Source organism: Pelophylax lessonae (assembly GCF_965119305.1).
Source record: "Pelophylax lessonae genome assembly, chromosome: 6".
Lineage (NCBI taxonomy): Eukaryota > Metazoa > Chordata > Amphibia > Anura > Ranidae > Pelophylax > Pelophylax lessonae.
The window spans coordinates 324,834,006-324,847,599 of record NC_138773.1 but is presented as its reverse complement, the minus strand read 5'-3'; the positions used below and the strand labels follow the sequence as shown (position 1 = coordinate 324,847,599).

At 45.9% G+C, this 13,594-nt stretch overlaps 1 protein-coding gene across 3 annotated transcripts in view; it reads left to right on the top strand.

Annotated features, from left to right (window-relative positions):
- The window catches only part of HSPBAP1 (HSPB1 associated protein 1), a 123,478-nt gene that overhangs the window by 48,615 nt on the left and 61,269 nt on the right, over positions 1–13,594 (top strand). For all 3 annotated transcript variants that reach the window (XM_082262199.1, XM_082262197.1, XM_082262198.1), the window contains exon 4: positions 8,997–9,133. In XM_082262199.1, coding sequence (XP_082118325.1) covers positions 8,997–9,133 — 137 coding nt within the window. The remainder of the gene's footprint in view (positions 1–8,996; positions 9,134–13,594) is intronic.

Below are 13,594 nucleotides of genomic sequence, written 5' to 3'. Positions count from 1 at the left end.
CATGCAACAACAAACAGACAATTAACCCCCCAACCCTAAGGCTCGGTTCACACTTATGCGATGCGGGAAGACTGCGAATTCGCAGCCTGTTCCCGCATCGCAAACACACCCCTGGCAGTTCACACTGCCATATGCGATACGCTGGGGGTGTCAATGTAATCTTGACGACACCCCCAGTTTGATCGCATATCGCAGTGCGATCTTACAGTTCGTACAGGATCGGATCGCACAAGTGTGAACCGCTGTGCGATCTGATCCTGATGCGGCTGCAAAAAAGGGTCCCTGTGCATGTTTGCTGCGGCTGCGGTGCGAATTTAGCCATACAAAGTGAATGGCTAAACTCGCACCGCACAGCCGATTGCATGTAATGAAGGAGCAGTGCGCTCCGATATTACATGCGAAAGGCGCAGCCGCATCAGTGTGAACCGGGACTTAAAAGTAATAATAATATAACAATAAATAAACACCCTAACTCACAAAATAAATAAATAAATGATTATTAAATATTATTAGTAATAATGCATTTTTTGTTCAGGTTTGGGTGTTTATTATTTTATTATCATTATTATTATTATTATTCTTTAGGTTAGGGTTCAATTATTATTTACTTACTATTACATAGCTGTCATCACTTTTAGTACCTGATGACGAATTTTCCCATGAATCGCTATCGCTCAGTTCTTCAAATATTTCCAATTCACCGTCGCTGTTTTCCAGTTCGTCCAAAAGCGTTTTTGAGCTAAAAGAATGCTTTTTGGACGCCATGGACGTTATCAATTTTCCAGGCACAAAGTACCGCAAAAAGTACAGGCAGGGCACTGGAAGAGACTCTGGGTGAAATGGCGTGATACAAAGTTGTAATCCTAACAGATCACACTGTATCATGTCATTTTTATTTATTTCTTTTTTCAATCTTCTGCCGGTTACTCCCCCCTCCCCCCCCCCCTGCGACGCGGCACTCACAGGGAAGGGAACCGGAAGTAGGTCCCGGCATCACACAGCGGGAGGATGGCTGCAGGAAGGCTGGGGAGGACGACCGGGGATCGCAGGGGGATGGTTAGTATCGTTCTGGGGTAATCCCGAGTGTGGCTCGGGGTTACTGCTTTTAGCACTGAATATTAACCCCGAGCCACACTCGAGAATGCCGCTAGGGAGGGTAAAGTGTATTTTTTTTCCAAACAATTGCATTTGAAAGACTGCTGCGCAAATACACTGTGACATAAAATATTGCAACAACCGCCATTTTATTTTCTAGGGTCTCTGCTAAAAAAAAATATATATATATATATATATATATATATATATATATATATATATATATATATAATTTTTGGGGGGTTCTAAGTCATTTTCCAGCAATAAATACTGATTTTTAACTACAAAACAACAAGTGTCAGAAAAGGGCTTAATCTTTAGGTGGTTAAACTGACCTCATTTACAGACCGAAGTTCATCCCTTTGATCTCTAAAAGAACAGAAGGATACAATGTTTCTTTTTATCTCTCTTTCAGTCCCAGGTTCACACTGGTGCAATGAGGGAAACCCTACCTTTCAGTGCCGGTTCTCATATCACACCTAAATCGCACAGTGGTTCACACTGAAATCTGCGAACCCGCTGGGGGTGTCAATGTAAAGTTCCCCATCCAACCTGATGGAGCTTGAGAGGTCCTGCAAAGAAGAATGGGAGAAACTGCCCAAAAATAGGAGTGCCAAGCTTGTAGCATCATACTCAGAAATACTGGAGGCTGTAATTGGTGCCAAAGGAGCTTCACCAAAGTATTGGGCAAAGGGTGTGAATACTTATGTACATGGGATTTATTTCCTTTTTTATTGATAATAAATTTGCAAAGATTTCAAACAAACTTCTCTCACGTTGTCATTATGGGGGATGATTTGTAGAATTTTGAGGAAAATAATGAATTCAATCCGTTTTGGAATAAGGCTGTAATATAACAAAATGTGGAAAAGGTGAAGCGCTGTGAATACTTTCTGGATGCTCTGTACAATGTAACAAAACAGTCTGCAGAAATGGGATGTCCACCTCTCCTGTAGAAGACTTTCTCTTGTTCTATCTTTTGTACTCTGAGACAATTTAAGATGGAATGGGATTCTAGGGAAAACAGCAGGCTTGGCCCACCATACTTCACCATCTCTTTGATAGGAATTTCAGTTGGCACATAGAAGCGGCCCCATTTGCATTGTTTCTACGGCCATGGCCCCATCAGATAGTATCTGCCCACAAGTTCATTACCTCTTGGGAAGTAATAGGTGAGTACATGTTTTAGGCCAGATTTGTCCTCCTCCAATTTACTACAGGAGCAAGATGATTGTAGCTGGGTCCCTTGGTCATCCACCAGGTTTCTCCTGCCTTGGTTTTATTGTCAATGGTCTGGTTCTAAGATTCCAAAGCCCCCTACATGAAGGGTTGGTGGTTCTTTTTTATCTCGTTCCTGTTTTGTATAACGTCTTCTGTCTATCTTGGCTTAATGGGCAGAACCTACCAGTGTCGTCCTACAGGAGCAAGATGATTGTAGCTGGGCCCCTTGGTCATCCACCAGGTTGCTTCTGCCTTGGTTTTCAATGGTTGTCAATGGTCTGGTTCTAAGATTCCAAAGCCCCCTACACGTAGGGTTGGTGGTTCTTTTTTATCTTGTTCCTGTTTTGTATAACGTCTTCTGTCTATCTTGGCCTTAATGGGCATAACCTCTCAGTACTTGCACATTTGTAAAGGATCACCCAACACCTGGGGTCAATCATGGTGGCTGGGTCATGTATGCACAGCTGGCATCTGACTAATGTGTGTACTCATCTCAAAGACAAGACCTTATTTGGCGTTCGCTATATAGTTACATAGTTACGTAGTAGTTGAGGTTGAATAAAGACAATAGTCCATCCAGTTCAACCTGTGTCGGTGTGTGTGGCTGTAATCATCTCTCATACCCCTGAATGTTCTGATTCTTGAGATGTATGTCCAAGAGTATTTTGAAAGCCACCATACTACCCGCAGAAACCACCTCTTGTGGTAGAGAATTCCACAATCTTGTAGCCCTAACAGTAAAGAACCCCCCCACGTTGCCTGAGGTTAAAACACCTCTCCTCTAATCGCATTGTATGCCCTCGAGTCCTCATGCAATCCTTTTGACTGAATAGCTTTTTTTCTATGCTGAGATCCCCATTGAGATATTTATAAATTGCTATCATGTCCCCTCTCAGGCATCTCTTCTCCAGGGAGAATAAATCAAGCAATTGCAAACGCTCTTCATAATTAAAGTCCTCCAATCCCCTAATTAGTTTAGTTGCCGTTCTCTGGACTTTCTCCAGCTCCAACACATCCCTCCTGAGGACTGGCGACCAGAACTGGACAGAATACTTTACTCTAAAATCTGATTGGTTGTTAGGTGTTTCTGCAGCAGATGGCTTCTTTCGGCACTACATTAACTCAACCCTGTGATGTCTATGTTTTTGCCTTTCTTCTAACAAGGACTGTACAGCCCATGGGTTTGCTTGTTATATCTAATCTCACCATTTTTCTAATGAACCGATGGTTGTCTCCATTGTATGTGGGTCACAAGTCTGTCTGAATATAATTTCAGGTTATCGTAAATCCTAGCGCCCCATCGGTAACTCACAGACAAGCACCAACCTTATTAATTATGGATGTTGCTGAATTTACAGCGTCTGTGCGTCCGTGGTGACTTATTTTAATTAGAACTCCTGCACTCCATTGTTTCTATATAAAAGAGTTATTTATTCTTGTTGTCTATTAAAATAAAAACAAAAATAACATAAAGATAATCCATCTAAAAAAAAAAAAAAAAAAAAACAGCATGTAACAAAGTCATGACTTAAAGTGTTCAACTTTTTTCCCTTAGTTTTGGATATAATGATCCACATTGCAGCAAAAACTAGACCTCACTTTATAGAGTTTTTGTTTTACCTTCCTCTGGATCAGTTGTGGGTTTAGGGTTGTGGGTATTCGGGGTTCACCTTTATTTTTTATTTAATTTTTGTTCTCACCAATGTGGGTTGAGGGACTCCTGGACGTGACCTTTCAGTTTTCTTCAGGATTACTTAATCATGGTCTGGTGGGTCCTTGAGCCTGGAGGCTTTGTATAGTATTGGATGGGATGAAAATAATAAACAGCGCTGATAAAGATAGAAACATTAATATGCAATGATTATAACAAAGTTATAATAAAATTGATGAAACGGGATTAATAAAGTTCATTAAAAGTCCACAAAAAGTAATCAAATCCAGGAGAGAAAAGGGGTAGATGCAGGGGCATAACTACAGGGGTTGCAGGGGTTGCAATTGCGACCGGGCCCCATGCTCCAGGGGGCCCGTGCAGCTCCACTGTATACCTGGATAGGAGGGGCGGCGGGGGCAGCATGTAGAGAAATCACTGTCCTCCTTTTTCCTCCTGTAGCTGCAGGAGGAAAATGGAGGAGATTGGTTCCTCTGAATGCTGCTCCCGCCACTCCTCCCATCCAGTTCACTTGTGTTCTGCTGTCTTTGGACCCCTTTGTGCTCCCCTGGTCCCCCCCCCTACTGGGCCCACTGCAGAACTTGTGAAAGGGTCCCGCAACGAGAGTGAAGGGCCCCAGGATCAGTGGGAGGAGCCCCAGGCTTGAAGGGAAGGGCCTTGGCCTGGGATCCGGGGGCCCCTTCATTGTTTCTTGCATCGGGGCCCTGAAGGTTCTAGTTACGCCTCTGGGTAGATGACACCACCAATCCTAGAGGAACCACAAAACGGATAGGGAGAAAGGGTGACTGGAAAGTCAGGAAAGACACTTCACACCCTCTGTGATATGATTGTCTCCTTACCAGATCAAGTGGACCACAAGGTTATAGGTGGTCAAAACCGGTATCTCATCTATCAAAACATGATGTTCATATATCCTCCAGTATGTCAAACAGATCATTTGAATGTTAAATGACTAAACCAGATGATTGATTGAACCTCCATCCAACAACACTAGGAACGGTCATCAATCCTCATAGTGATATGATATGAAAGAGAGAAGAAGCTCCAATATTGCATTAAAAGAGTATAACGTTTATTAAAGAAAAAAGAAATTGCACTCACAATAAATGGGGCAAGAGTCAGGTGTATGAACAGCAATGGTGTTGCAGCATTCCTGCGGCTTTGTTCCACTTATCCCGCTTTCTGGGAGGGATGCCAGCCACCCTCCAACCAGAACTGAGAAGCGTGATGTCGTCACCGTCGTAGACCAGGCCCTACATGTTTCGTCATATGTTGGATGGGATGAAGCCTCCAAGCTTCCTTTTGATTAGCTATGAGTTTAGGGTTGTTTAGTGTTTTTTAATTTTGTTTTATCTTTTGATGGAACTTGATGGACATATTTATTTTTTTTCAAGCTACCAGGAAAGAAAATACCTCCAAACATGTATGTGTATATGTGTATATACAGTGGTACGGAAAGTATTCAGACCCCCTTAAATTTTTCACTCTTTGTTATATTGCAGCCATTTGCTAAAATCATTTAAGTTCATTCTTCTTCCTCATGAATGTACACATAGCACCCCATACTGACAGAAAAACACAGAATTGTTGACATTGTTGCAGATTTATTAAAAAAGAAAAACTGAAATATCACATGGTCCTAAGTATTCAGACCCTTTGCTCAGTATTTAGTAGAAGCCCCCTTTTGATCTAATACAGCCAGGAGTCTTTTTGGGAAAGATGCAACAAGTCTTTCACACCTGGATTTGGGGATCCTCTGCCATTCCTCCTTGCAGATCCTCTCCAGTTCTGTCAGGTTGGATGGTAAACGTTGGTGGACAGCCATTTTTAGGTCTCTCCAGAGATGCTCAATTGGGTTTAAGACAGGGCTCTGGCTGGGCCATTCAAGAACAGTCACGGAGTTGTTGTGAAGCCACTCCTTGGTTATTTTAGCTGTGTGCTTAGGGTCATTGTCTTGTTGGAAGGTAAACCTTCGGCCCAGTTTGAGGTCCAGAGCACTCTGGAGAAGGTTTTTGTCCAGGATATCCCTGTACTTGGCCGCATTCATCTTTCCCTCGATTGCAACCAGTCATCCTGTTCCTGCAGCTGAAAAACACCCCCACAGCATGATGCTGCCACCACCATGCTTCACTGTTGGGACTGTATTGGACAGGTGATGAGCAGTGCCTGGTTTTCTCCACACATACCGCTTAGAATTAAGGCCAAAAAGTTCTATTTTGGTCTCATCAGACCAGAGAATCTTATTTCTCACCATCTTGGAGTCCTTCAGGTGTTTTTTTTAGCAAACTCCATGCGGGCTTTCATGTGTCTTACACTGAGGAGAGTCTTCCGTCGGGCCACTCTGCCATAAAGCCCCGACTGGTGGAGGGCTGCAGTGATGGTTGACTTTCTACAACTTTCTCCCATCTCCTGACTGCATCTCTGGAGCTCAGCCACAGTGATCTTTGGGTTCTTCTTTACCTCTCTCACCAAGGCTCTTCTCCCCCGATAGCTCAGTTTGGCCGGACAGCCAGCTCTAGGAAGGGTTCTGGTCGTCCCAAACGTCTTCCATTTGAGGATTATGGAGGCCACTGTGCTCTTAGGAACCTTAAGTGCAGCAGAAATCTTTTTGTAACCTTGGCCAGATCTGTGCCTTGCCACAATTCTGTCTCTGAGCTCTTCAGGCAGTTCCTTTGACCTCATGATTCTCATTTGCTCTGACATGCATTGTGATCTGGAAGGTCTTATATAGACAGGTGTGTGGCTTTCCTAATCAAGTCCAATCAGTATAATCAAACACAGCTGGACTCAAATGAAGGTGTAGAACCATCTCAAGGATGATCAGAAGAAATGGAAAGCACCTGAGTTAAATATATGAGTGTCACAGCAAAGGGTCTGAATACTTAGGACCATGTGACATTTCAGTTTTTCTTTTTTAATAAATCTGCAACAATTTCAACAATTCTGTGTTTTTCTGTCAGTATGGGGTGCTATGTGTACATTCATGAGGAAGAAGAATGAACCTAAATGATTTTAGCAAATGGCTGCAATATAACAAAGAGTGAAAAATTTAAGGGGGTCTGAATACTTTCCGTACCCACTGTATATATATATATATATACACACACACACAGTACAGGTGCCACTCCTAAAATTACAATATCAACAAAAAGTTTCCCATCCATCCATCAACATTCATGTGCTTCCATTGTGGAGACACTCAGGTTGAGTAGTGTTAGGAAGTGTTAGGACTGCAGGATACACAGGGTACCTTGTTGTTGGCCTTGCAGCTTATACATGCGTATGCAAATGTGTGTTAACTAAACCCCTATTTTTAACCTATTTTGTTAGACAGGTTTATTTGGTTTGTTAGCAGACTGGTGGGTAAGTATATCAAACTAGGGACCGACTGGTTTCCACACACCTTCTTTAATCCCCCTTGCTTTTCAATTTTGTTATATACAGGGATGGAGACGCTGAGCAGTGCTCACCGGTTACTCATCTAAAGTCCCATACTCATCTAAAGTTTATTTCAGTAATTCAATTCAAAAAATGAAACTCCTATTTCTCTTTCGTTCACTGATGGACACAGCTCCTGATCTTCTTAACCATTGAGTTATACTGCCCTAGGACACTAGGCAGATAAAAAGTCTGGCTACGCCTATGGGCAGTGCCAGGAGGTATACTCCCTCTCTCTGCTATAGGGTGCTTAGTTCTTTTCTGCCTAGTCAGGAGTAAGGATCTAGTTCCTTGCTAGGATCTCTGGTCCTGGCAATTTTTCCTTTTTAGACAGAGTTTTTCTCCTGGTTTTTACCTGTGAGATCTACAATTAAATGCCGAACTGGGCAACGGGCTGAATAATCTAGATCATCTAGATCCAGTGGTCACCCCAGTCTGGCCAGTGAGCGCACGCAGACCTCAGCTCCGTGTTAGGTCGGCCGCGACATAGCCCTACCGGACGGGGGCTGGCCTGCGAGTTAAACGCCTCACAAGGTTGCATACGACCAGGTGTCGGCCTGAGTCGCAGCATACCTCCTGGCCCGACAGCCCCCCAATTTCGGTGGTGAGGGGTTCTGTCTGGAGCAGTGCCCACCTGGTTCCTGGTATGGTGAGTAGCTTCCCCCCCCCCTCCTTGAGACGGTCAGACCCCCGGGTCCCCTACTTCCCGTCAGGCACCCCCCTTCATCTGCCCCCTCATCCTACCCCCCCACTTATGCTGGGGCTGTGTGGGTGGTCTGGTCCCCCCCTGGGGCTTGGGGCAGGGCGCTATGCTGGCGATGGGGGCAGGGGGGGGGGTGCGCCGCCAGCAGTAACCGGACGATCGACTGTGCGGGTGGGGGGGGGTTGTACCTGGTGCGGGCTCATGCCAGGGCCCCGTCCTGCCTGGGCCTGTCCTTGAGGCCTAGGGATCCCTCCTGGGTCCCTGGGACCCAGGTGTGGCCGCCATTTTTTGTAGCCTGTGTGCTCAATGCACGGCGGCCATGTTTGTGTAGTCCGGAGGCCATTTTGCGGTGGTTTGCATTGAATATAGCAGCGGCCATGACAGTGGAGCGCTCTGGGTTGCGATTTCCGCGATGGGAGCCCCTCCTCATCCCCTGGTTTTGTCTTCTGGATCTTTTCATTTCCTGATCGCCGCTCGTGCAGTGCAGATTCTCCTGGTGGCTGCGGGGTGGTGAATCTGGTGGGGTCCTCTCCCTCTCTGCTGAGGATCGATTGGTGCTCTGGGACTGGCTAATGGTTGGTGCTGCCAGAGCGGTGGGGGTTGTCCCTTAGCAGTGTTTTACACTGACCAGCTTTATGGAGATGCTGATTTAATTTTGCTGAAATTATTGTTTTTAACTTTGAAATATTTGCAATAAAATTTATGTAATTTTATGGATTAAATTGTAGTATATTGACTTGTTCGGCACCTTAAAAATACAATTTGTGTATTGCTAAATATTTGTATGTTTCTGGGATGTGGGGCCATTTTTCTCAGGTCTCTGGCTGATTATCAAACAAATTTCAGATCAGTGTGTTTGCTTTGTTGCAGGATGTGCTTTGGGAAGATTTTGGATTCCCCGGAAGAGGAGGTCAGGAGAGCACTCTATGGATCGGGAGCTCGGGAGCCAATACTCCATGTCACATCGACTCCTATGGCTGCAATCTAGTGCTGCAGGTGGAAGGAAGGTAATATCAACAATTGTAATCCCCGGGTACCAGACCAAGAGCTGGGGACAACTGGCTTTTTTCACTCCAGGCAGGGGTCACATTCCCATACCATACATACCAAGTCTATACCATTCCTATACCAAGTTTATGGCATTCTATTGGCAGTGCCTGCTACAAATGGTAAGAGAGCTTTATACTGGTATAAAACTTTTATTGAAACATTGTTATAAAATATTTATATAAAACATTCATTGATTAAAATAGAGCCAACAGTTTTTGGGAAAAGCCATCCCCTTCTTCAGGGTCTAACTGTACAATTTGTAATTGAATCCAGATGAGATTCATTAAGAAGCCTGCTTTGTGGTTGAACAAAGCTGAGGTGTCCTCATATCCACATGGAGATCGGAGTGGCTGACCACTTTTTTTTTTCAGCTTCTATGGTAAAGCCCTGAAGAAGGGGGAGGTCTGTCCCCCAAAACACGTTGGATCTATTTTATTCACTATTCTGTCCAGTTCTGGTCGCCAGTCCTCAGGAGGGATATGTTGGAGCTGGAGAGAGTCCAGAGAAGGGCAACTAAACTAATTAGGGGTTTTTGAGGACCTTAATTATGAAGAGCGTCTACAATTGCTTAATTTATTCTCCCTGGAGAAGAGACGCCTGAGAGGGGACATGATAGCAATTTATAAATACCTCAATGGTGATCTCAGCATAGAAAAAAAGCTATTTAGTTGCAAGGATTTTATGAGGACTCGAGGACATACAATGCGATTAGAGGAGAAGCGTTTTACCCTCAGGCAACGCAGGGGGTTCTTTACTGTTAGGGCTACAAGATTGTGGAATTCTCTACCACAAGAGGTGGTTTCTATGGGAAATATGGCTACTTTCAAAAGACTCTTGGACGTACATCTCAAGAATCAGAACTTTCAGGGGTATGAGCGATGATTACAGCCACACACACCTACACAGGTTGAACTGGATGGACTATTGTCTTTATTCATCCTCACCTACTATGTAACTATGTAACTAAATGTAAAAATGCACTCCTATTCAATAACTATACGAGGCACTCCTAATTTTATAATTGTGAGATATTTAGCTGGCAGGCTGTCCTGATGACCCTCTTTCTTTTTATGCTGAGTTTCCAGCCCTGAAAAAGTATGCAGCCAGTGAAATTTAGAGTGGATTTAGGACCCCTGTTCTGCATGCTTGTTGTTGCATAGGGACTCATAACTTATGACATTTTCAGGAGGTTCTGTGCTCAGTGTGGGCGGAGTTTCTTGTACTGAAAATGTTAAAGGCAGGATATGATATGAACACTGAGGCCCCGTACACAGAGGGCGTTTAACTCCGGTGTATGCGGTTTCAGCATTTAGCCGTAGGTGGAGGGTACAGGTGTGCTGTCCAGCCCTGATGCCAGCAGTGTGTCAAACTCTACGAGAGAGGCTGAAAGCTGCATGGGACTGGGTGGTGCACCAAGCAGTACTTATGCTGAGGGTAGCATACACCCAGGGATGCTTGGAATGAAGACTTCTTCTTGTATCCCGGGAATTCATCCCTGGGCACAGGGCCGGTGCTAGACTATTTTACACCCTAGGCAAGACCAGCTACTTGCGCCCCCCCCCCCCCCAAAAAAAAGGGAAGGGGTTAAAAACTCCTCTGTCATAACCTATGACCCTGATCTGATGGTTCCTCCATGTTATGCTTTCATACCCAGTGACCCCCCCCATATTCCTCCATGTCACACCCGGGGACCCTAATGTCCCTCCGTGTTACACCCAGGGACTTTGATGTTTTTCCATGTCACACCCTTGGACCCTAATATTCCTCCATGTCATGCTGTCATACCCACTGACCCTGATGTTCCTCCATGTCACACCCAGGGACCCCCGTGTTCCTCCATGTCATGCTGTCATACTCAGTGACCCCAATGTTCCTCTATGTCAGACCCTGATGTTTTTCCATGTCACAGTTGGGGACCCTGATGTTCCTCCATGTCACACCTGAGGACCATGATGTTCTTCCGTGTCACACTTCGGGACCCCAATCCCCCATGGCACACCCAGGGACCTCAATTCTTCATGGCACACCTGGTGACCCCGATTCCCTTTCATACCAGGGATGCTCCATGTAACACCCAGGGACCCCAATCCCCTGTTCTGGGGACACTAACTGGGCGGTATGAAGAGAGTGGCCCGCACTCTGCCCTCCTTCACAGTGATCCTGCTGATTCCTTCTCCCAGGACGCTCCTCTCCTGGACCACAGTGCTCACCACAGCTCCAACCGGCTCCTGGTGGAGGGAAAAGCAGCAGTCAGAGAGCTCCGCATGTCCTTCATCACCAACCTCCTCAGACCATTCTGGTGCCTCGTCTCTTCTGCTCCAGTAAAGGTTCTGCCCTCCAGTGCCGAGCTCCGGCTCAGGTTCAGCTCTCCTCCGCTCCCTGCTTAATACCAACCCAGGGAAATAAACGGCTGCCCACCAGCTCAGTGCAGAGAGTCACTTCCTGCCCGGGGTTAAGGCCGTTCAGCTACAGCTGAAGAGGATCATCATGCAGGCAGCACTCTGGTGGGCTCCATTCCTGCCTCTTGGGGCCCCTCCAACAGTGGTGGAAAGCCAGGGCCTGATAGTTCTACCACTGCTCAAGACACCTGGCATCTTTCTCTGTTCCTTCTTCCCCCCTACCGCCACCTCTCCCCTCAGCTCACAATAATCATTCATGATGGAGAGAGAGTGCCGACTCCTGGCTGCGCCCCCAGGTGGCAATGCGCCCTAGGCGGCTGCCTATTTTGCCTAGTGAAAGCACCGGCCCTGCCTGTGCATATACCAGCGGCCTGTGTTTTCCGATCCAATAGAAGAGCTACTGGAGCTCAAATTGCCAGAAAAGTGAATGCTGGTTCTGATTGAAAGGTGCCAGAAGACACAGAGCATTGCAGTTTGTTGTGTATGGGGCTGCGTAGCCTCAGACCAGTTTGGGTGCTCATGCTGACCCTTGTCCACAGCCAAAAGCACCTACAGTTGGCATCAGAACTGGACCACGGAGCCATGGGAGAAGGTGGCCTGGTCTGATTAATTCAGATTCAGAGAAACACAACAAAGAGTTTGAGGTGCTGACTTGGACTCCAAATTCTCCAGGTCTCAATCCAATTGGACATCTGTGGGATGTGCAGGAAAAACAAGTCTGATCCATGGAGGCTCCACCTCTCAACTTACAGAACTCAAAGGATCTGCTTGGTGCCAGCAGCTCAAAGGGCCACCAGATTGGTGCAGCCTCTGCATGCCCCTCCATGTCCACCACCAATACCAGTGATCTGATGGAAGTCAGTGGAAAACGGGCGATCATTAGAAACTGTCAGAATGCGTTTCATTTCTTGGTGGAGACCCAAAACTTTGCAAAACATTTTCCCCTCCTGAGCTTCTCTTAGGAAAAGCAGAAAAGTCAATCCCTTCTGGCTGAGATGTTCCGTATTGAATGTTGATGTTTCCTCTGAGTTTTGTGTGAAGTTTCCAGGTCCCGGCCCCCCTGACTTCTCTGAGTCTCTGATGGCAGATTGTACAGATTAAATCTTCCTTTGTATCGATCTCTCCCGTCTCTCCTCTGCTGGCTCCGGGATGGGGGGCTATGCTGCTTACAATACTTATCCATCTATTATCATTTTATTCTCTGCTTATTGATGCAAAAAGGCCACACACGCCGCTCTTCCTCCACAAAACGTTCAGCGTCGGAATACTAATGGGAAAATAATTGATTAAACAAGAGCGACTTAAATGTCTTTAATAGAAACTTGCAGAAATGCGTCGGGGGGGAAATGTTAAGGCTTATTAGCTGGAACTCTTGATACGTGTTACCTTCTCTCTGGAGGACTTGTTATTAAATTGTTTTATATTTACCCTGTGTGTTCTATACATCCTGGGCAGGCACGGCTTTTGAAATCAGCAGTGTCTACAGGGTCCAAAAACACAGCATACCCCCCACTGCTCCCATCCCCCCAGTAAGGACACTGACAACTAACTGACATGGGCTCACCTGAGGCATACAGTTTATGTGGCACCTTGGTCTTCGCCAGACCTCCACACTAGTAGTGATGGACCATGGCCCTAGTGGCCCCTGGACTACATTGCAAGATGCCACCAGGTCACATCCCTCAGAATCAGGCCATCGTGGTATAGCAGGAAAAGAGGCGGCTGTAATGCGGAGATAGGTTAACAGCACTGCGATTGGTTAGGTTTTAGGCGGAGGTTGAGGCATTATCCATGTCCGGACAGAGGCCAAGGCAAGCAGCTGAGGAGAATAGCCAGTCTTCAGGCAGCAGGAAAAAATATTCACTGCCCTGGCAGAGGTCAAGGCATGCAGCAGGCAAAATTAGTCAGAGTCCAGACAGGGTTAGAGGCAGGCAGCAGTCAAGATAAGTCAATGTCTAGGCAGAAGTTGAGGCAGGCAGCAGACAAAAATATTCTGTATCCAGGCAGAGGTCAAGGCAG